This window comes from Mixophyes fleayi, chromosome 4 (assembly GCF_038048845.1).
Source record: "Mixophyes fleayi isolate aMixFle1 chromosome 4, aMixFle1.hap1, whole genome shotgun sequence".
Lineage (NCBI taxonomy): Eukaryota > Metazoa > Chordata > Amphibia > Anura > Limnodynastidae > Mixophyes > Mixophyes fleayi.
The window spans coordinates 344330130-344354883 of NC_134405.1; the positions used below are offsets into that span (position 1 = coordinate 344330130).

At 43.5% G+C, this 24754-nt stretch overlaps 2 protein-coding genes across 2 annotated transcripts in view; one reads left to right on the top strand and one right to left on the bottom strand.

Moving 5' to 3' along the window:
* The first annotated feature begins 330 nt into the window (after positions 1–330).
* On the top strand, positions 331–7418 carry SPX (spexin hormone). The gene is made up of 6 exons (XM_075210810.1): positions 331–511; positions 4118–4198; positions 4290–4347; positions 4705–4767; positions 5650–5736; positions 7044–7418. The coding sequence occupies exons 1-6, from the start codon at positions 506–508 to the stop codon at positions 7100–7102; spliced, it is 354 nt and encodes a 117-aa protein (XP_075066911.1). The 5' UTR covers positions 331–505; the 3' UTR covers positions 7103–7418.
* A 1810-nt stretch (positions 7419–9228) lies between these two features.
* Positions 9229–24754, bottom strand: part of GYS2 (glycogen synthase 2) — a 46230-nt gene continuing 30704 nt past the window's right edge. Inside the window, exons 15-16 of the mRNA XM_075210809.1 lie at positions 17538–17618; positions 9229–9661 (exon numbers count right to left, since the gene is read on the bottom strand). Coding sequence (XP_075066910.1) covers positions 9440–9661; positions 17538–17618 — 303 coding nt within the window. The 3' untranslated portion in view covers positions 9229–9439. The remainder of the gene's footprint in view (positions 9662–17537; positions 17619–24754) is intronic.

Here is a 24754-nt window from a genome sequence, read left to right on the forward strand (position 1 = left end):
GTCTGTACCCCGGGAGTTGTGTCCAGGACCTGGGATCTCTACACCGTCACCAGATTTGGACTCTCCTTCTGTCGTCCTTCTCCTTTGTGTTAAAGTTCCCTGGTATCTCTGCAATCTCCCTGGCTATTATCAGTGACATCTTGATATACAATGGGTTGACCACGTCCAATCTCATTAACCACTTCACCTTTAGCTTCCAGCTGTGGATATTGATCACTGGACTCAGTTATGACGTTGGTATCGGGAGGACGGGGAGAGACGGTGAGTTTGATCTATTCAAAATATGGCAGATTTCCTTGTCCAGCCCTCAATCACATTTCCCCATACTCAGGGAGGTGAAGCCCCCAGAGGGGACCCATTAGAGCTGACAAGAGGGCTCATCAGTCCAGATTAATCCCTGGGAAGGCAGAAGGGAGGAGATCTCAACACAGATGATTTAAAACCAGACCCAAATAGAGGTGTCATCCAGAGAGACTGTAGAAGAGGCGTCCGGACTCCCAGAAAGATGAAGGTGAGTTATCCACAGAAATACAAATGTTGGTCGTTGTAGTGAAATTCATTTCTAAGCTCACAACTATTTAGAACTGAATGTAGAGAGAAGAGGGACAGTGACCTTTGTTGTCTTCAGAAATAAAGAAAAACAATTCACATCTTGTACTTCAGTAAAATGATACAATAATGATACAAAGTTGTTGTTTTTATGATAGTAAAATGCAAGAATGATACAAAGTTGCTTTTTATGATACTGAGATACAATAAAGATACAAAGTTACCTTTTAAAAGCTTCAGTTCTATTTTCAAAAATGTTTCAGACGTTTTGTGTTTTTATTGATATATGAAAGAATGTTTTTTTTTTTTTACTAATACAGAGTTTAGTGTAAATTACATTTCATTTTTACAGCTGTATGGACAATAAATATTGACTACAGGCAGTATTAGTATAATTAAGATTCACTAATTGATTTAGTTGTTTACATGGAAAAATTAGTATTTATTTGTATTGACTGTGTCTGTTCTATAATTCCACCTTATCAGAGATAATAACTTTTAAGAACAATTAACACATCTGATGGACTAGGTAAACATGGGAAGCTTCTCTAATATTACATTTTACAATGTGTTGTAATCTTGTAACAAATCATTATTACATTGGTTAATTAGCTATTACCAGCGGATAGATAGATAGATATGAGCTAAATATATTGCGCAGTGCTCAGCGTCAGACAGACGCTCGCTGTAATTACTGGTCGATGTCTCGCTGGACATTAGTTTTGTCATTTATTAATTAACCCCTTCTCTCCCAGGGGAAGGGTCACTTGTCCCGGGTGAGTGGATCACAGTAATCTCCTCTGTAATTATCTGACTTCAGTTTGGAATCCTCTCAACTCACACCCAGAACTCGTATCCGAGGGCACATTATAGAGACAAAGGGGCGACATCGCCCCAACATTTAACTTTATTAAATTGAAAACCTGCAATTTAGTAAAATAAAAACTTCTAATAGGATTAAACATAAAACCTTCTGATTTACTAAAACATTTCATCTAATTTATTGTATACTGAGAGAAACATGTAACTGAATCCAAGTCCTGGTCCAGGGGCCACTGGATGATTAGGGCCCAGGGACAGTTCTTAATGTATCATTCTTCCATCTCTGACATTAGACCATTGTCTCCTTTTACTGTTTATATCATTATAGACCCTCTAAGCAGACAGGTATTCACATGTATCCAGTGTTACTGAGAGAGACAAGACTGAGAAACGTAAATAATGTGACCACCTCACCTGCAGTGTTTAATCAGACTGCAGAGACCCCAGACTATACACACATGATACATTATACACACAGATAACACTATACACACATGATACATTATACACACAGATAACACTATACACACATGATACATTATACACACAGATAACACTATACACACATGATACATTATACACACAGATAACACTATACACACATGATACATTATACACACATGATACATTATACACACATGATACATTACACACACATGATACATTATACACATAGGTTACACTATACACACATGATACATTATACACACAGATAACACTATACACACATGAAACATTATACACACATGATACATTATACACACATGTAACACTATACACGCATGATACATTATACACACATGTAACACTATACACGCATGATACATTATACACACATGTAACACTATACACACATGATACATTATACACACATGATACATTACACACATGATACATTATACACACATGATACATTACACACATGATACATTGTATACACCGTTTACCCCTCTCTGAGGTCACCTCCATGCTCCTCAGTCCTGGGGCTCATCCGTGTAGAGTGCGGTGTCAGCCATAGGACAAGAAGCAGAGAGGACATGTGACTGTGCTGGGAGACTCCGTGATTGCTATTTCTGAACATACGTCACATGTAAATCCCCTTTCCGGAACTTGTGGATTATTTTGCAGATTGTTAAAGTTGAAGTGATACTATTATCAGATCTACATGAAATCAGATCTGTCAGAAATTGTGTGAATCACTCAGTGCAGAGGGGCCCAAACTCTGTCCCGAAGAGCCACAGACAGGTCATGTTTTCAGGAGTTCTTTAATCATGCACAGGGAATCTATTTTTTGGGTCAGTAATTAACCCACATGTTGCAACAGACAGAAATCCTAAAAACATGACCTGGTGGGTAAAATGCAAAACCTGATTTAATGATTTGAGGAGGCCGTGGCCTCAATCACCTCCACAATGCAGCATAGAAATAGACCTGGGCAGTATGTGTGCACAACGTACATGTACTGTCATCAGGGAATACCGCTGCCATGAACAAGTGTACTTGGCCTGTAGCAATGTTTAGGTAGGTGGTACGTGTCATAGTAACATCCACATGGATGCCAGGACCCAAGGTTTCCCAGCAGAACATTGCCCAGAACATCACACTGCCGCCGCCAGCTTGGCTTCTTCCCATAGTGCATCCTGGTGCCATCTCTTCCCAGGTAAATGATGCACACAACCAGCAGATGTAAAAGAAAACGGGGTTCATCAGACCAGGCCAACTTCTTCCATTGCTCCATGGTTCAGTTCTGGTGCTCACGTGCCCATTGTAGGCACTTTCAGTGGTGGACAGGGCTCAGCATGGGCCCTCTGACCGGTCTGTGGCTGCGCAGCCCCATACCCAGCAAGCTGCGATGCTCTGTGTGATCTGACACCTATCACAGCCAGCAGTAACTTTCTCAGCAACAGTGCTACAGTAGCTCTTCTGTGGGATTGGAGCACACAGATAGCCTTAGCCCTCCACGCGCATCAGTGATCCTTGGGCGCCCATGATCCTGTCTCCGGTTCACTGGTTGTCCTTCCTTGGACCACTTTAGGTAGGTACTAACCCCTGCATACCGGGAACACTCCACTAGACCTGTTGCTTTGGAGATGCTCTGACCCAGTCATCTAACCATCACAATTTGACCCTTGTCAAAGTCACTCAGATCCTTACGTTGCCCATTTTTCCTGCTTCCAACACATCAACTTCAAGAACTGACTGGTCACTTGCTGCCTAATATATCCCCCCCCTTGTCAGGTGTCATTGTAACCAGATAATCAGTGTTATTCCCTTCACTTGTCAGTGGGTTTAATGTTTTGGCTGATCTGTGTATTTCTAGACTTTTATTAGCACTTGTATTCTGTTGCTGTGGGTATTAAACGTTCATAGCTCCGGACACTTTTCCGGGGGTTGCAGAATGGTTTTTCGTGTACTTTCCGCAGGTGGTCTCACATTAATTATTTGCTCTTTGTAAAAGGAAGTGTTACTGGCTAAAAATCATAGGTTGTCATCCTGTGTGGGGGATAATGGGGGAAATGATACAAATTATGAATCTTACCTGTACAGACATCTGTAGTTATAGGAGAATCTGAGAAAACTTTTAGATGTTTTTAAACACCATTTCAGACAATCCATTGTTCCCACCCTTGCCAGGTGTCATTGTAACCAGATAATCAGTGTTATTCACTTCACTTGTCAGTGGGTTAATGTTGTGGCTGATCTGTGTATAATAATACAATAATAATATAATATCTCCTGTCTGCAGGACTCCGGCTCCCGAGCAGCGTGCACTCTGATCCTCCTGGTCTCAGCCTCCGTCATCCCTCATTCATGGAGTCTCCCCCAGGTAGGAGACCGTTCTCCATTCATAACTCTGCTCCCGCTGTATCTGCCGTATTTCTAATCTCATTCATTGTTTTTTCTTCTGATGGTGTCAGAGTCATTTCCAGAGAAGAAATTGGACCCCACAGGCCATGCTGTACTTAAAGGGAGCACGTGAGTGACTGATTGTCGTCCCCCCCCACCGTGTTACACATTACAGGAGGGTAGTAATGTACCCCCCCCCCCTCTACACCCCTTCCAGCCCCACCGGTACTCACAGCTCTATATACATTGCTGGGGGGGGGTCATAGAACCAGTGACCCGGGTCCTGGTGTATCTGCCTTTTCTGTGACACATTATACATGTTATGATTCTATTCCCCATATATATCCTATAACAGTAACTATCCTGGGTATAATCACCAGACCTCAATCCCTTTCACAATGTATTTGTCGTAACGCACAATATAAACACTGTACTGTGTCATCTAAATTGTACAATAAAGCAGTGTTATGTCCCATTGTCTTACAGAAGGACGTCGCTTCATCTCAGATGAAAGTCAGAGAAAAGATCTTTATGACAGATTACAGCTGGGTAATAATCAGACATTTCCCTCACAGAATATTATGTGTTACAAAGTCTCGTACAGATCTTTGTTTTATATTTAATGAGAATATTTCTACAGAGAGATCAGCGAATCCCCTTCGTTTGCTGAACATTTTGCAGTTGGAATGAAACATTTAGACCTTAGACTGTGACATGACGTGAGACAGATATGATGGGGGGGGGGGGGGGGGGTTATCATGTAGCCAGTCACAGGATGTATGTTACATATCTGCACATGTTTCCGTGCGGCCGTGCAGTCCGTGTATCACACGTGTGTCAGGCTTAGTGGGTCATACAACACAGGTAATATGTGCTAGTGGAAAGGTCTATCTCTCTGTATGTGACCCAGGTGTAACTAGCCAGAGATATCCAGAAAACCTGGCATGTTGTCTGTGCTGAGAATCTGACCTGCTGGAAGCAGAAAATTTTAAACATTGTTTAGAAAAATTTGACAGCAAAAAAAGTTTCCCCATAAAGAGTGACGAGGGGTCGTTATATTGCAACATAGAATAATCACCGGGCTTTATGTCTTGTGTCCCAGCAATGTGAGTGAATACTCCCTAATAGATGTGTACCCCATATCCCCCCACCTCTCTATACAAACTCCCCCACAAAGTAAACTAGGAGGTCAGTATATGAAAATAATGTCATTTCTATTCTGCCTTAAGTGTGTGTCTAGTTAGCATCTATGGGCTGATTATGAAAGTAATTCCGATTGGTCTATTATTATCAGATGTGTTTATTCCAAGAAAGAAACATCACAAACACCAATGTGACTAAGCCCCTATAAAACTAGACAATAAAGTATCAGCCACCGGCATAGATCGCGGCCTCTGATCTCTGTGACTAATATACATCATTCTCTTCCAGAGACCCGTAGTCGGAACACCAGTCCAATCACCATATCAGAAGCGGCCGCCATGTTCCTCAGCTCTCTACAGAAAGCTCAGGAGGAAGGTACAGAGATCTCCGTTACTTGGTCTATGATGTAATAATGTCACCAATGTGAAGCCTCCGTTTGTGGTCACCGGGCTGCCGGCGAGTAGGGGCAAAATTTTGGCAAAGGTTGGGTGATATCTGTCGCCCAGCTCTTGCAGCTAGAAGACTTCCTGGTTGGTTAGAGATTGTCGCTCCCGGGTAGTTGGTATTTTAGCCAGAATGAGGCTGCAGTTGGCTCCATTTGAAATCTTTCCTTTATTCTGTAAATAGATTGAGTTTTATTGTTCATGAGAAGGTCTATTGCAAGGACTGGTCTTTATATATGTACCTGTAATGGGTCATTGGCCCTGTTACGGCTCTCAGGGATTAGAGCTGGGAGCAAAGGATCTCACTGTCCAGGTTTTTAGGATATTACAAAATTAAGTACAAAAAAATGAATTACTAGTTCAGTGATCTTCAGTATGGGCCTGACGGATGTAAACTGTGTCCTGCACACACAGATATAATGATATAGAGCAAGATAACAGAACAGCTGATTCTAATTATAATAATAATTCTATAAGACGAGGTACAATAAGGTTCTGCTAACTGTAGAATTAAAAGTTTGTTCAGGCTTCAGAATCCACCCCATCCTTCCTTCTTTTAGGGGGCAAATAATAGTACAGATATATGCCCCATGGCCACTTATACAGGTAATTTATATGCTGTAGGGGAATTAATGGGGACATGAGCATTGTCCGTTCCCGATTATAGGTGAAATAAAGGAGACCTGTCCTGGGAACTTTTCCCATCTGGAGATACTATGGGATCAGGGGATTAGATGAGGCATATTTAAAATTGCCTCTATCCTAGATATTGTGAATACGCCCCCTATGGCTGGCTGCGCCCACATGCTCAGGCTCCTCCCCCCAGGAATAGGTGGCTGCTGCTGAACATTTTGGTAAAAATGAAAAGAATGAGGTAAATTAATTAAACTTAGAACAACTTCACGCTGTCCTGAGCAGTGCCAGGTGTGCAGGTAGTTTGTCTGCGTAGTGATGGGTACATGACGCCATTCTCCTCACCCAATGATTGCTGCTCATCCACTTGGAATTATTCATCCTTTGCATCCTATTCACCTGTAATGGGAATCGCTTTATTTAAGTCACAATATCAGCATTTTGCATCAGTCCAGTAATGACCGAGGAGAGTGTATTTCTTGGTATCATGTAACATGTAAATAAAACCAGAAAAGAACTTTAGTGATTAATGTAACCGCTGTAATACACACAGTACTAAACAATGTGATGTTTTACCTTATATATAATATTTATTTTCTTCTGCAGCTGAAGATGGCGCCATTGACCAAGCCGGGTATTTGCCGGAATCTCTATTCAGTTGGTGAAATCGCTTTGAAGAACGTCGTCATAATTGGCCGCTGACAAATCCCTCGCTTCATGTGAAATGTTATTGCGTCTCGATACGTGGGCCGTGTACCCATGGGCGCAATGTTATTATAATATTACACTTTAATGAGCCCTCACCGGACACTTTGCAATATTTTAACCTGTACATTTTATTTTGAGTGACGCTCAACTATCCTGTTTATTTCATTTGAAGATCATTAAAAGCTGCAGCAACAAAATTAAGAGGACAATTTAAAATATGCTAAATTTATTTTATATCCACAGACCTGAGGCAAATAAAAGTCATCTGAGGTATTTTGGTTACGTTTTGGGTATCAAATTGTTAATAACTGGATGCACTTATTGGGGATTTTTTGTGGGTGCTGTGAGTTTATGGTTATGTAGATAACTCGTAATAAGGGATCAACTTATGAACTCTGACGTATCAGATACCTAAAGAGAGACACAAAAGGACAATTGTCCTGAGTCTGTGCAGTATCAGTTATATCCCTAATACTTGTCCTGTTACCATTACTGGCTGTAGAAGAGTTCCAGGGTCCTTGTGCATGTAAGTCCTGGGGGCATCTGAGAGTCATGAGCTCCTCCTATATACACAACCCAGCCACTAATCCACATAATAGACAACTCACTGGATAAGGCCACAAACACCAACAAATATAAAATCTTGCATCATATGCCGAGTGGATACAATAAGATGCCATTTAGGACCCTGATGGACAAATTTAAGGGTAAAATGTCTTCAAGAAATACACATATTTCTAATAAAATTCATGGGTTGAAAGAATGACATTAGTTTGTTGTGGCTCCTCCGATGAACGTAGATTCAGGTGGAATTAATTAAAGACGTTGTACTTGAAGCTTCGTCTTCTCCAGCTCCAGTAATACTGTGTGATTGTACAGAGAGGGGACTGACCGGACTATAATCATTAATTATAACCGCAGCATGATCGTCCAATCTTTAAGGAAACTGGAAACGAAAAACTGACTGAGAAATCCCCAAAATGCTTTACATGGGGATAAGAGATAAAGCAATTGTGTCGCTTCCAGTATCGTTTCACTGCGTGAAATTACCCTGTGACCACCTCACTCTGATTAATGTACAATACACATTACATACATGACATTTATACGCTGGACACTGCTGTATAAATCTCTAACAGGATATAATTACTACACCTCACATAGTAAAGCCTAAATATTGACTAACCCAAATTCATTGTGTAGATGAAATATACATCTGATAGATTTTACTTATTCATTGAGGACGTACGTTCATTGTCCTCTACATCTGAGTTCTTAACTTACTATTATCCCTGTCTGGTTGTCCCTAGTCTGTGTGTTATTATTTAGTTCCCTAGTCCTTGTCCGGTTTCCATTGCTTGATGTAGTAGAGTTCCATGGGCCTCGTGGATGCGAGACCTGGGGGCATCTAAGACAAATTGCCTTCTATTGTCTGTCTGTAATACCAAAATGCCATAAAATCCTAGTAGTATATATCAGGAGTCAGGCATAGAGGTAAGATGTGTAATTAGGAAGAGAGATACAGTGAGTTAAGTACAATGTCTGAGCCATTTGGAGAATATCTGAAAAGTAACAGTCCAAACACTCTCCTCACCTCACTGTACACCTGTGTATACTACTTATAGTGTAGTATATATTGCTATATATCAGCATATATATTTATAGTGCGGTTTCAGAGTAGAGTATTACACAAACTTTATCTTTTTTACATCTCAAAAATTGCAAAAATTACAAAAAATAATTTTTCAAGGGTTTTTTAGATTTTATGCAAAGTGCAGCACATCTCCTCTCCACTGCTGTATTGATGTTTAAAGAGCTATCACAAATGGACTTTGCACTCAATTTAATCGGAAAATCAGAAGTTGCTCAATGCATTCTACCACATTTCGGTGAAATTCCTATGCCTCTTCCCTGGACATCTCCATGTAAATATATGGTATAATTGTCCCATTAAAACACACACACAGCACAATATTAGTTGCTGAGTGTAGAATCACAATGAAGTTGCAGGGGATCACTTTGATATTATACCGAGTTAGCGTATTTCAACAATGAATTGTAATAACTTAGAGACACAGCGGAGTGAGAGCAATGAAGGTTTAACTATTTCTGTACCACAAATACATATTGGTTGGGAGAGTCACATAACACCATTAAGGCTTAGACTAGATCCTACAGGACAAACGACTGAATTACCTCTTCCTGCCACAAGGGGGCCTAGGGTATTGTATAACAGCATCCTGTAGCCCCCTCTGCTGGCACACAGAGGTATTACATATATTTTCTGTAACAATTCAGTTTCTGTACTCCCCATGTTTTTTCTTGCTTCCCCGAGACACAGGGCCAAGGGCAAATGTAGACTTAATGTTCTGCCGATCCCTTTCCGCTTCTTCATCCTCGTCGTACCGTTCATCATCATCCTCTTCTTCATCTTCACTGTCATGAGGACTGGACGGCTGTGATACTGAGGGGGAGGGGGGCACGGAGGATGGTCTGGGGTATCGGAATCCATCAGTCTAGAGATAGAAGACACGGACAAGTGATGTTTATGGACATAGAATGGATGATATAAAGACAAGTACTGAGTACAAGCTTTAGTCCCTGCGGTCATTATACATTATACAGGAATGAAAACATATAGGTCCTGAGTCATTAAGAAGAGGAAGGTATAATAAAAGGAGTAAATTTGCACCTGGGCTAAACCATGTTTCTTTGGAGGGGGAGGTAAATATAAAATGTGGGGACAGATTTATATTTAGGGTAGGGCATGTCCTAGATCAACTTTACATATCTGTGTACAGATAAGCTATCAAGTATCTGTGTGCTACATGAAAAAATAGCCAGTATTTAACTTATGTACAAAATAATAAATTCATTTGCACCCCTTGCATTGTAACATGGTTTGTCCCAGAGAACATTTACTCCTTTTTCTTCCCTTACTTTCCTTAATGACTCCGGCCCATAATTTCTCTTTAGTTATGTCTAGCTCCTGAAGCAGTAACACGTGTATGTTGTGAATTCTTCATATAAAGGATAAAACAGATCAAGCCGATTCTAATAATGTTAGTGAGACAGGTTTCCATCCCGTGTTCCTGATCTACGGGGGGTGTCAGACCCCTGGTATCCTATATATGGACACATCTGGTATAATGTGGGGGCCAGTGACATGTCTGCAGCACCCCTCAAAAAACAAATATATTTCCTGCTTTTAAAATCCAAAGTGTTTCTAGTGAAAACATCTTGTGAGAGTCAGTGACATTTTTATTAAGTAATTTGACTGAGCGGCACCCCCCCCCCCCCCAATAAAAAACATATACAGATATATATATATTTTAGGAAGCAACTGTCTAAATTTGAATGATATTGTGGAGCAGGGTCAGAAGAATGGGGAGGTCACAGGCCCTCCTTTCCCTGTCTCATTGGACATTGCTCCTCTTGTCCATCATGGATCAGTCTACAGATCAGGAGCACCCCAGTACCGTTGCTGGAAGCAGTAGTATTTTTTTGACCTCTACAGTTAAAACAGGTCACGTGGGAACAAAGTGTAATAAAGCGTCCTCAAAATCCAATCTCAAAGAAAACATCAGCTCGTGATGTAAGGAGGAGGATTAAAGAGAAGTTTATCTCTGTGGTGATTTGTCCAAAAAAGGAAAATAGCTGACATTTCATACACCACCGGCAGCGGCGAGTCAAGGCTCAGACCGCGGCCACTGTTTGCTAGTAGGGGTCCTGCTACTGCTGGTACTGGTATGTGCACTAGAATGGCCATTGCAAAACAGAGTTTCCAACACAGTCATGGGTCTTCTATAACTTCCCATGTACCACCTTCTGTCACCTCCAAAACAGCCACATCAGGACATGAAAAGAGCATGGAGGCTGAAGAACAACTTGGGCACTCACAGAACCCTGAGGACAATGTAAGGGTATCCATTATGCTATATGGGGGCTGACGCTTCAGACTCTGACACTAATTATAGAGCAGCCTCCTTCCAAAATTTCACAGCTATTTGCACATGTGAGGATGAGTAGTAATGATGATGATGATAACTTAGAGATAGTAATTAAAGATGCTGCGTTGGAACTTGCAACAGGATGAGGATAATTGTAGATCTGAAAATGAATGTTTTGTACTTAAAGGAGATAATGAGGAGGATGATGATGATTGTGTTGAAGTAAGGCAGCCACCAGTGGTACCACCTCATGCCCATGATAAGCACATTGTCATGCCTGGGCAGAAGATGAAAAAAAGCACCTTTTATGTTTGGAAATATTTTTATCCCAACCCAGACAACATTTGTCAAAGCATCTTTAGACGTTTTCAGGCCACAATAAGTAGAGGAAGGGACATTGACCATATAGGAACCTCCTCCATGTTACGCCATTTGCAGTGGGTTCATTCAAGTCGTGTTTCACACCGTGGAAAATCCTGTATAGTAACAAGCAGCCCAGCGTCAGGTAGCAGCAGAATGACAGACACCTCATGTAATCGTCAACACGTCATCATCAACCTCCATTATTAGTACATTGTCCAGAATCCAATTTGCCAATTCCAACCGACTAATGCAGTCCATGATTCCCAAAGGACATCCTTGCACACTACGGCTGCTGCTGCTGCTGCTGGGGGTTATAAATATATACAGAAGGGGACCAAGAAAAGTAAGCCTAGTTTTACACAATTGTCTGTGAAGTATAGAGGAAGAGGAACCAAGTAGGACATCTAGCTTCCTGTTGCACAGCAGATCACTAAAGCCATAACAGCTTTGTAGCATTGGATGTGCATCCAATTTCTGCCATTAATGCATCATGTTTTAGCCGATTAGTTGAGGTCATGTGTCCACGCTACCAAATTCCATCTCAATTCCATTTCACTCGAACAGCAATTCCTCAGCTGTACCAAGAGGTTAAACAAGAAATCATTCAGTCCCACTTAACTACGAATAGGTGGACAAGCGGTTCTGGTCTAACCAAAGACTACATGACCATGACAGCCCACTCGGCAGGTGTATCGCCATCAGCAGCAGTAGAGTTGGTAGCTTCACCCTCCTCCTGCTCATCCATACATCACAGTAGTGCCAGCACTCAATGCCAGGCCATTCACAGATAAGCTCCTCTGTATCGCTGGTTTCACAAAGAAACATACCGGTGTCAATCTGTTGGAGAAACTCAGGAATGTGATAGCAATTTCTCACCCCGCTAAGAATCACAGGATTCCTCATTGCTGATAGCGGAGTGAACTTTCTGTTTGCATTACGACCTGGTGAATTTCAACATGTACCATGCTGTACACACAGTAAACTTAGTGGTGCAGAATTTCTTAAATAATGAGAGTTCAGTGCAGGGGAGGCTGTTGGTGGCCAGTAAAATATCTAAGCATTCAGTGAGCGCATATAAAACATTGCAGCAGCTGTAAAAGAAATGTCATCTGCTACCAACTGAAGTAAGAGGTAGTCTAGAGGTGGAATTCTACACTTTACATGGTTCACTGACTGGAGTAACTGGAACATAACATAACGTTTTCAAAGATTGGATCTTTAAATCTCAGTCCTTTTTATTTAATGACAAGAATGATGAATATTTCTTTAATCTCTTCATTAACTGTTCTTTAGGCATGAAATTGGCATTAGAAACACACATTTCCTCAAAACATAAGTACAGGAATATTTTATAGATATTATTTTCACAGTTCACAAAATTCTCTTCACTGGGGTCCGTTTCTTCGTTACTAGACACCATATTTTGACAGAGAAAACTGTTTTGTTTCTGATGACCAGTTTGATACTGGTCGGCTGGAATTAAAGCTTCCTGTTCACTTCTTCTTTTAGAGCCATCCATGTATGTCTTGTAGACTTGGATGTAAACACTATACATTAAGACATTAGATTCTCTGGAACGACAGTGTTGTTTGGGTGGGATGTACTTATTTGTGTGACTTGGTTCTGAAACATAGTTGATGTTACTAGGACACCAGAATGTTGATCTGTATCAGTAAAAGCCATTTATTGGGAAGTCTCTTTTCCAGCAACGTTGAACGAACACTTTTATAGGTAATTGTTGCCCGATTCCACGTGCACCTTGCAAATGTAAATTTTCCTGGTGAAATGGACTTGGACGGGAGGCGCACTGGTCCTGATGTTTTAACAGTTTTGTGGGCGACAAAGTTGCATATCCTGAAGCAATCGGAAGTCATGGTACTAGGGTTTTCACAGGATTAAAGTTGCTATTATAGTCATACACGTTTATCTAGGAATTTGCAACCTGCTCATCAAACGGGTCGTTCCATAATGTTGCTTTTTTTGATACATGACTGTCAAAATTTGGATCCAAGACTACCCTCATTGCAGAACATGTGTTCATTTTCCAACTTTGCCGCACAGCGTTCACTACGCTTGAAACCCTTTTTTTCAGATAAGCAAAATTCAGTTCAACATCAATATGTTGGAAGAAATAATCTCCCATTACTGGATTGCGCAGCACAATGTTTATTTCCTGCAGTTAAACCTCAGTTCTCATATATAAATATCTGTTGCAACTTGGTTTGGTCCCACCAGGCAGCAGAACGTTTCCTCTGGTTCTCTTCCATGTCTGCCAAGTTCTTTCATCTCTGTTCTCTGTTCAAAAAGGTTTTGCTCTAAACCCTTATTGACAACAAGTTACATCACTAAATAATTCCACAACAACTTCAGCTTACAGCCGTATTACATACAGGCCGACTTTTAGATGTTTTAAAGATCCCGGAGGGGGCGTAACAGGAGGGAGGGGGAGGGGCCGTAACGGTGCCGATAGCATCATTTTGACCTCGCCCCCGCGACCAAACTGACATGTTGGGGGGGGGCAAAATGACGATATTCCCCACAAATCGCGCCACTGAGCCCCACATCTTGCCCAATTCACTATGAAGTGAGCAGGATGCGGGAGAGTTGCTGCTCTCCCGGGAGACTTACCCGGAGTTCGGGAGTCTCCCGGACATTTCGGGAGAGTGGGCAAGTATGCCACATTAGTCTTTCCTTATTGAAAGAAACCAGCATGTCATTGTATTCCCTTCGGTTTGGCAGACAACAAGCAATAACTTTTCATCTTAGTGATGATAAAGTTCTGCAGACGTTTATTTTCCGCATATTTCACTCCAAAGGGAGACTTTGTTTGGTCGTCCATGTTATCAGGCTCCTGTGAAAACGTTTGTGACGTCATCAATCTGTATAGAATCTGCTCCATTCATCTCACTGGCTCTTCACGATCATGTAAGAGTAGCAGCACAGGATGTATAACATCTGGACGGTGTGCACTGTGCTGAGCTCACAGGCTGGATATTGACCCACAGCTATTTGAACATGTCAGACACAGAAGCTGTCGGCGTCTTCCTCTGTCACAGTGTCCGTCCAATCAAACCGTTTTATTTGACTTCAGTTCATGGTAAGACACACGAGGAGGTTCACCGGGCTCTCACTATGTCCAGCGTGGGTCTTACGTTCAAGGACGCCCTCAGGGGGTTCAGGGTATACAACTGTAAGGGGCAAAACCACCACCAAACCCTAAACACAAAAAGGTTTTAGAACCGAAACCAAAAACACAGAGATCTACGCACGTCTCTAGTTTGGGGTACCCTTAATTGTTTCCTCCCACAGGCACAATATATAGGAATTAATCTACACACTGCCCAATAATATTGATATATTTTATTATCCAGCTCCAGATACCACAGTCACTAAGTCATGAGTTAATATCTCTGTACAGAGGAGATAGGAGACATATAACACTGCACAAGTAACAGATACAATATCCTCCAGGTCTCTGGGACTCGACGGACATTATATCCTAGTAAATTATATGAGTCCTGACGTCCGACACCCATTGAAGAAAAATCAATTATATTCTGCTTTGCTCCATTTGTTACCTTCATTACCTGACACATTGGATATAATTGTTGTAGAAGTTATGACCATCTGTCTGTACAGAACGGCCATCAGCATTTCTAAGGCAGATTTTATGATATTATCGATCGGTCACAATAGAATGTTATTTACAAGGAAGGAAGCACCAACCAGCTGGATGTCAGTAAAACGCCTGAAGAGAATCTAATACGACCCATCAGTGGCCGTGAGGCTTATTCCTCTCGTTAACTTACAGGAATTCACTCTATATATCGTAAAACCTGTAATATACAACAGGGAAGAACGAGGTCGCGGGATCGGCACAAACTGAGCTTTATATGACAGAGATGCGACGTTCCGAGGATACAATCTTACAGTTGCGCTTTCTCTTCACCATTTCTCGCCATGAGTGTTCATTCGTGGAATTTATACTCTATGAATAGAGCTGGAATAACGATTGTTAATTGATTCTACCTGTGATTGGGGTAGAACTGAGAGCAATTAATGGTTCATTCTGTTGCTGAAATGTGTGAAATTCCGTGCAGAACGAGGGCGATTGCATACAAAAAATGGAGATGAGTATCTGCGCTATTCACCAGTGCAGCACGGTGGCTCAGTGGTTAGCACTTCTGCCTCACAGCACTGGGGTCATGAGTTCAATTCCCAACCATGGCCTTATCTGTGTGGAGTTTGTATGTTCTCCCCGTGTTTGCGTGGGTTTCCTCCGGGTGCTCCAGTTTCCTCCCACACTCCAAAAACATACTAGTAGGTTAATTGGCTGCTAACAAATTGACCCTAGTCTGTTTGTGTGTGTGTGTCTGTGTGCGTGTGTATGTGTGTGTGTGTGTGTGTGTGTGTATGTTAGGGAATTTAGACTGTAAGCTCCAATGGGGCAGGGACTGATGTGAGTGAGTTCTCTGTACAGCGCTACAGAATTAGTGGAGCTATATAAATAAATGATGATGATGATGATGTTCTGGAATGGCTGCCGTAGAAATGGGGATTTGTATATGGAGGGGATCCCACCCTCCAGGGAAGAGTATCAAAAAGCCAAAGATAAATCTATGGGGTCCCCAGGCACCTGAATGTGTGCTGTGTACAAGGTCATAATAAGATGCAAACAAATAAATAATGTAATAGAGATGGTATATTCATACATATAAAATTGCTGTACTTAAAGAGAGAACATATGCAGGATAATATGAACAAACAGTGGATAATCAGGGGTAAGCATAGATGAATGAATCAATATCCACTTGCATAAATACTGGTAGGTTAATTGGCTGCAATCAAAAATTGACCCTAGTCTCTCCCTGTCTGTCTGTGTGAGTGTTTGTCTATAGTAAGGAATTTAGACTGTAAGCTCCAATGGGGCAGGGACTGATGTGAATGAGTTCTCTGTACAGCGCTGCGGAATTAGTGGCGCTATATAAATAAATGATGTTGATGATGATGATGATAAATGTACAAATGCTTAAGGCAATAAAGTCCAGTGTAATACACAGCCCTAAGAGTGTTGACGGTGTGGTCTCCTTTTACAGGCAAGGATGAGGAACATTTATGAAAATATTGTTCATCTGTAGTGGGTACCGAGGTAGATGATAGACACAGGGGTAAATGACTGATAGACACCGGGGTAGGTGATAGACACAGGGGTAAATGACTGATAGACACCGGGGTAGGTGATAGACACAGGGGTAGGTGATAGACACAGGGGTAAATGACTGATAGACACCGGGGTAGGTGATAGACACAGGGGTAGATGACTGATAGACACAGGGGTAGGTGATAGACACAGGGGTAGGTGATAGACACAGGGGTAAATGACTGATAGACACCGGGGTAGGTGATAGATACAGGGGTAAATGACTGATAGACATGGGGTAAAGGCGGGTGAGATGGGTGATAAATAGGGAAATAGGAACAAAGTTCGCAGACTTGCTTTTAGAATTTTTGCCCCCTAGTTTTACCACCCTCTGCCCCATCCCATCAAGGTTCATGACCTGAGCCATCGCCAAGGTTTTGGGATCTTGCTAATAAACGGGTTTGCTTGGACTGGAGTGTTTGGGATCAAAGCTGTTTTTAGTCATTACAACCCCAAAGTGAAACCTTAATGTCTCCTGGGTGGTAGAACTGCTCTGGTGATCGGTTGGAGTCAGGTTTTAGAGGTCACATGAGTATGTCGTGTTTAATGTAACACTAATAATGAGGGTAATAGACACAGCTGAATCTCCTGTAATAAATTGTTGGCTGGGACAGACACTTGTTCTGGATCCACCTCACGGTTTGGTGTCAATATCTGGTGCTAACCCTATTGTCGGTGATATTTAAGATTGTGACGACAATTAAATGATCTAAAGTATAAGGAAACTCCATCAATCTCATGCTAATCTATAAACTGCATTATATCACCTTGAACAACACAAAGATCAGGCTCCCATGTGGAATTCTCAGTGTCCCTCTTTTCCATTCTATGTCCCCCCCCCCCCACATGTAAACATTTCACATAACCTCAGGGTCTCACCTTTGGAGGGGCACTTGGCTCCATCTCAAACTTGTCCGGAAACATCCTACAAAGGGCCAGGTGTCTTGTATGCATGTAAAACTACAACAAAAACATAACAGGCATGAAGAATTTCACTCTCACTGGAGAGAAAGTATAATACACAACATGCGACTCCAGGGCCTGAACACACAAATATAACATGTTATTCAGAGGCCTAGATACACAAACATAACACGTTTGTTAGGAAATCAGAGGACTAACAAGGTATGTTGAAGTTACAAACAATATGGAGTTTACTCAAGAGTTCAAAAGCAGACAGGAAATAAAGACAATCTCTGAAGAAATGCTGGTATTATAAGGCACTAGGTTACACAGGAATCATACAGTAATATGACTCTCTGAGGCAAGGTTACCCAGTCTTAGACAATGCAACTTAGTAACTAATGTTTCTTGTAGCAAGGCTGGTGCAGATTGTCACAGAGTCCAAAAATAACTGCAAAGCCCTACAGGAGGGCAAAGAATATTTACCACCGTCTGTGTCTGGAAATTCTAAGAAGATGCATTCCAGAAGACAGGAGCAAATGCCAAGAAGAAAAACAAAAGCAATGCCAGGATGAAACAAACTAAATGAAGCAACAAATTCCAGGTGTCCAAAATGAGCAACGCAAGAATAAGCAGAACTGTAAGGTGCAGTCCAGAAATCAAGATACAAACGAATGTTGAAACAGGAACTGGTGCAGGGACAGGAACAAACAGGTCAGGATACAGGAGCCAAGAGAATACATGTCAGACTCTATCACATGGCCAGTCAAGGTTTGGTTTAAATAATGAAGTGTTTCAATAGCACCGCAGCTCAGAACTAATTAAAAGCAGAAATGCAGAGAAGAGTTCTTCAGAGGGAGACATGGCTATGTACCTGAAGTACATGACAGACTTGTGTGCTCACAGAATGCAAGGCTAATTTAACCCTAAGAATATCCCCTTCTTGAGAAAAGGGTCAATGGACCCTAAATTGGATTTACTAGGGTTCATTTTGTTTTTCCTTTTATGACCATTCTGTGCAAAACAAAGTCTTTGATGAAGCAAATGGATCAGCAAGACCCGACTTTTCTGAATGTACTTTAAGATCTGAGGTGGACACAGGATTAGAAGTAGTATCGAGGAATGTGAGGACCGATGATTGCGAGAACCTCCTAATTACTGCACCTTTAAGGTGGTGATATCAAGAGAGAATTGACCTCTAGGGACCTGTACTGGACATTCACCTTTATGTGGGAGCAACTGTACCCTTGCATTCCAGAGTAGAAGGCAGGACCCAGTTGGAAGCATGATAGAGAACAACAAACCCTCTGGAACTCAATGGAGGAAAGACACCACCTCTGGAGCACAATGGAGGACCCTCCTGGAGTACAATGGGAGAACGACACCCCCTCTGGAGCACAATGGGGGAATGACACCCCCTCTGGAGCACAATGGGGCAATGACACCCCCTCTGGAGCACAATGGGGGAACGACACCCCCTCTGGAGCACAAGGGGGGAACGACACCCCCTCTGGAGCACAATGGGGGAACGACATCTCCTCTGGAGCACAATGGGGGAACGACAACCCCTCTGGAGCACAAGGGGGGAACGACACCCCCTCTGGAGCAAAATGGGGGAATGACACCCCCTCTGGAGCACAATGGGGCAATGACACCCCCTCTGGAGCACAAGGGGGGAACGACACCCCCTTTGGAGCACAATGGGGGAACGACATCTCCTCTGGAGCACAATGGGGGAACGACAACCCCTCTGGAGCACAAGGGGGGAACGACACCCCCTCTGGAGCAAAATGGGGGAACGACACCCCCTCTGGAGCACAATGGGGGAACGACATCTCCTCTGGAGCACAATGGGGGAACGACATCCCCTCTGGAGCACAATAGGGGAACAACACCCCCTCTGGAACACTTCATCTAGAGCACAATGGGAGAACGACACCCCCTCTGGAGCACAATGGGGGAACGACACCCCCTCTGGAGCACAATGGGGGAACGACACCCCCTCTGGAGCAAAATGGGGGAACGATACCCCCTCTGGAGCACAATGGGGGAACGACATCTCCTCTGGAGCACAATGGGGGAACGACATCCCCTCTGGAGCACAATAGGGGAATGACACCCCCTTTGGAACACTTCATCTAGAGCACAATGGGGGAACAACACCCCCTCTGGAGCACAATGGGGGAACGACATCCCCTCTGGAGCACAATGGGGGAACGACACTACTTCTGGAGCACAATGGGGAACGACATCCCCTCTGGAGAACAATGGGGGGAACGACACCCCCTCTGGAGCACAATGGGGAACGACATCCCCTCTGGAGCACAATGGGGAACGACATCCCCTCTGGAGCACAATGGGGGAACGACATCCCCTCTGGAGCACAATGGGGGAACGACACTCCCTCTGGAGCACAATGGGGGAACGACACTCCCTCTGGAGCACAATGGGGAACGACATCCCCTCTGGAGAACAATGGGGGGAACGACACCCCCTCTGGAGCACAATGGGGGAACGACATCCCCTCTGGAGCACAATGGGGGAACGACACCCCCTCTGGAGCACAATGGGGGAATGACAACCCCTTTGGAGCACAATGGGGGAACGACACCCCCTCTGGAGCACAATGGGGGAATGACAACCCCTTTGGAACACTTCATCTAGAGCACAATGAACGGTGATGGCAGCTCGGACTTGGCAGAACGTTTTGCAGAAGGTCTAGCCTCTCACAGGAGGCATTGCAGAAGGTCTAGCCTTTCACAGGAGGCATTGCAGAAGGTCTAGCCTTTCACAGGAGGCATTGCAGAAGGTCTAGCCTTTCACAGGAGGCATTGCAGAAGGTCTAGCCTTTCACAGGAGGCATTGCAGAAGGTCTAGCCTTTCACAGGAGGCATTGCAGAAGGTCTAGCCTTTCACAGGAGGCATTGCAGAAGGTCTAGCCTTTCACAGGAGGCATTGCAGAAGGTCTAGCCTTTCACAGGAGGCATTGCAGAAGGTCTAGCCTTTCACAGGAGGCATTGCAGAAGGTCTAGCCTTTCACAGGAGGCATTGCAGAAGGTCTAGCCTTTCACAGGAGGCATTGCAGAAGGTCTAGCCTTTCACAGGAGGCATTGCAGAAGGTCTAGCCTTTCACAGGAGGCATTGCAGAAGGTCTAGCCTTTCACAGGAGGCATTGCAGAAGGTCTAGCCTTTCACAGGAGGCATTGCAGAAGGTCTAGCCTTTCACAGGAGGCATTGCAGAAGATAATGCTCAGAACTGGTACCATAGAGACATATATAGTAAATTATTCTGCGATGTCCAGAAAAGGATGTGGATCTCCTCTATGTCTAGTTTTCTGAAGCCTCAGAATTGCTTCAAGATATCAGGCACCAAAGTCAGAAGCTAAGTTAGTTGAGAGTGGAGGAGATAAATATTTAGCTGTTAAGCACGCAGTAAAGATGCATCAAAAGGTGGTAAATTCACATTCCCATAAGCTTCCAAAGTGGAGTCTGACTTCCCGTTTTGTGCTTACTGAAAAGAACTAAATAACGTAATAAATTCCAGTGGCCAAACATCTTTGACAACATCCTTCTGAACTGGTATTGGGCCAGCGATAATGTTATGAAAAATCAGAGGAATAATGAGTTATGCAGTTGTTACAAACAATATGGATTTCTTTGAAATAAACAAAATCTCTGAAGCTGGTATGATAAGGCACAAGGTTACATAGGAATCATGCATTAATATGACAGGCTGAGGCAATGCAAAATATGAAATAGGACACTGAAGATATTTCTGGTGTAAGATAACACAGTCTTAGGCAATGCAAGGTAGAAATTAATATCTCTTGTAGCAAGGTTGGTGCCAATGTTCACAGAGTCCAATAATAACTGTGAAGCTTAACTGGAGGGCAACGAATAATTACCGAAATCCAATCTGGGTATCCTGAATTGATGCAGAGCTGAAGACAGGAGATCACAGAAGCAATGCCAGGAAGAATCAAACTAAATAAAGCAACCAAGTTTCAGATGTCCAGAAATCAGATATCAAATAAATGTTGAAACAGGAACTGGTGCAGGGACAGGAACAAACAGGTCAGGATACAGGAGCCAAGAGCATGCATGTCAAATGCGATCATTGGCAAAGAGTGCACGTCCAGTCAGAATTTAAAGAGTGAAGTTTTCCAATAGACTCACAGGGAAGGCACACCTGCTCTGCAGCTCAGAACCTGAGGCCTGGACACACAAACATAACACGCTACTCAGAGGTCTGGACATAATGTTTTGTTCAGTGAGACAGTTACCAACATATAATACCATCTCCAGGAACATTCTTGTGATAGGCATAAGCTATTTTATTGTGCAATTTCCACTTTATGTTCAATTTGCTGAATTGAACATAAAGTGATTGCAGGAATGCAGCAGAGTAGTATCGTATATGAATAGGATCAGGGGAGTAGTAGTCTCAGTAATGTAGGGTAATACAATGTTGTATCTCTGCCTCAGACTGGCAAATCACTCCGGGGGAAAAAAAACACAACTTAAACAGCCTGAAACTAAGAACATATACTTATAATTTCATCCAGTACACAGAATAACAAACAAGAGAAGGGGTACTGTGCTGTTGTCCCTATGTAAGGATAAGAACAGGTACTGAGAATTACATCAAGCATACAGAACAAGAGAAGGGGTACTGTGCTGTTGTCCCTATGTAAGGCATCCCCTCTGGAGCACAAGGGGGGAACGACACCCCCTCTGGAACACTTCATCTAGAACACAATGGGGGAATGACACCCCCTCTGGAGCACAATGGGGGAATGACACCCCCTCTGGAGCACAATGGGTGAACGACACCCCCTCTGGAGCAAAATGGGGGAACGACATCTCCTCTGGAGCACAATGGGGGAACGACATCCCCTCTGGAGCACAATAGGGGAATGACACCCCCTTTGGAACACTTCATCTAGGGCACAATGGGGGAACAACACCCCCTCTGGAGCACAATGGGGGAACAACACCCCCTCTGGAGCACAATGGGGGAACGACATCCCCTCTGGAGCACAATAGGGGAATGACACCCCCTTTGGAACACTTCATCTAGAACACAATGGGGGAATGACACCCCCTCTGGAGCACAATGGGGGAACGACACCCCCTCTGGAGCACAATGGGGGAACGACACCCCCTCTGGAGCAAAATGGGGGAACGACACCCCCTCTGGAGCACAATGGGGGAACGACACCCCCTCTGGAGCAAAATGGGGGAACCACACCCCCTTTGGAACACTTCATCTAGAGCACAATGGGGGAACAACACCCCCTCTGGAGCACAATGGGGAACGACATCCCCTCTGGAGCACAATGGGGGAATGACACTCCCTCTGGAGCACAATGGGGAACGACATCCCCTCTGGAGAACAATGGGGGAACGACAACCCCTCTGGAGCACAATGGGGGAACGACACCCCCTCTGGAGCACAATGGGGGAATGACACCCCCTCTGGAGCACAATGGGGGAACAACACCCCCTCTGGAGCACAATGGGGGAACGACATCCCCTCTGGAGCACAATAGGGGAATGACACCCCCTTTGGAACACTTCATCTAGAACACAATGGGGGAATGACACCCCCTCTGGAGCACAATGGGGGAACGACACCCCCTCTGGAGCACAATGGGGGAACGACACCCCCTCTGGAGCAAAATGGGGGAACGACACCCCCTCTGGAGCACAATGGGGGAAGGACACCCCCTCTGGAGCAAAATGGGGGAACCACACCCCCTTTGGAACACTTCATCTAGAGCACAATGGGGGAACAACACCCCCTCTGGAGCACAATGGGGAACGACATCCCCTCTGGAGCACAATGGGGGAATGACACTCCCTCTGGAGCACAATGGGGAACGACATCCCCTCTGGAGAACAATGGGGGAATGACAACCCCTCTGGAGCACAATGGGGGAACGACATCCCCTCTGGAGCACAATGGGGGAATGACACCCCCTCTGGAGCACAATGGGGGAATGACAACCCCTTTGGAACACTTCATCTAGAGCACAATGAACGGTGATGGCAGCTCGGACTTGGCAGAACGTTTTGCAGAAGGTCTAGCCTTTCACAAGAGGCATTGCAGAAGGTCTAGCCTTTCACAGGAGGCATTGCAGAAGGTCTAGCCTTTCACAGGAGGCATTGCAGAAGGTCTAGCCTTTCACAGGAGGCATTGCAGAAGGTCTAGCCTTTCACAGGAGGCATTGCAGAAGGTCTAGCCTTTCACAGGAGGCATTGCAGAAGGTCTAGCCTTTCACAGGAGGCATTGCAGAAGGTCTAGCCTTTCACAGGAGGCATTGCAGAAGGTCTAGCCTTTCACAGGAGGCATTGCAGAAGGTCTAGCCTTTCACAGGAGGCATTGCAGAAGGTCTAGCCTTTCACAGGAGGCATTGCAGAAGATAATGCTCAGAACTGGTACCATAGAGACATATATAGTAAATTATTCTGCGATGTCCAGAAAAGGATGTGGATCTCCTCTATGTCTAGTTTTCTGAAGCCTCAGAATTGCTTCAAGATATCAGGCACCAAAGTCAGAAGCTAAGTTAGTTGAGAGTGGAGGAGATAAATATTTAGCTGTTAAGCACGCAGTAAAGATGCATCAAAAGGTGGTAAATTCACATTCCCATAAGCTTCCAAAATAGAGTCTGACTTCCCGTTTTGTGCTTACTGAAAAGAACTAAATAACGTAATAAATTCCAGTGGCCAAACATCTTTGACAACATCCTTCTGAACTGGTATTGGGCCAGCGATAATGTTATGAAAAATCAGAGGAATAATGAGGTATGCAGTTGTTACAAACAATATGGATTTCTTTGAAATAAACAAAATCTCTGACGCTGGTATGATAAGGCACAAGGTTACATAGGAATCATGCATTAATATGACAGGCTGAGGCAATGCAAAATATGAAATAGGACACTGAAGATATTTCTGGTGTAAGATAACACAGTCTTAGGCAATGCAAGGTAGAAATTAATATCTCTTGTAGCAAGGTTGGTGCCAATGTTCACAGAGTCCAATAATAACTGTGAAGCTTAACTGGAGGGCAACGAATAATTACCGAAATCCAATCTGGGCATCCTGAATTGATGCAGAGCTGAAGACAGGAGATCACAGAAGCAATGCCAGGAAGAATCAAACTAAATAAAGCAACCAAGTTTCAGATG

Excerpts from the sequence above, each read along its gene's own strand:
- SPX (XM_075210810.1), top strand. Across the intron at positions 4,348-4,704 it reads GCTGTACTTAAAGGGAGCAC|AAGGACGTCGCTTCATCTCA; the intron begins GTGAGTGACTGA and ends ATTGTCTTACAG. Across the intron at positions 5,737-7,043 it reads ACAGAAAGCTCAGGAGGAAG|CTGAAGATGGCGCCATTGAC; the intron begins GTACAGAGATCT and ends TTTCTTCTGCAG.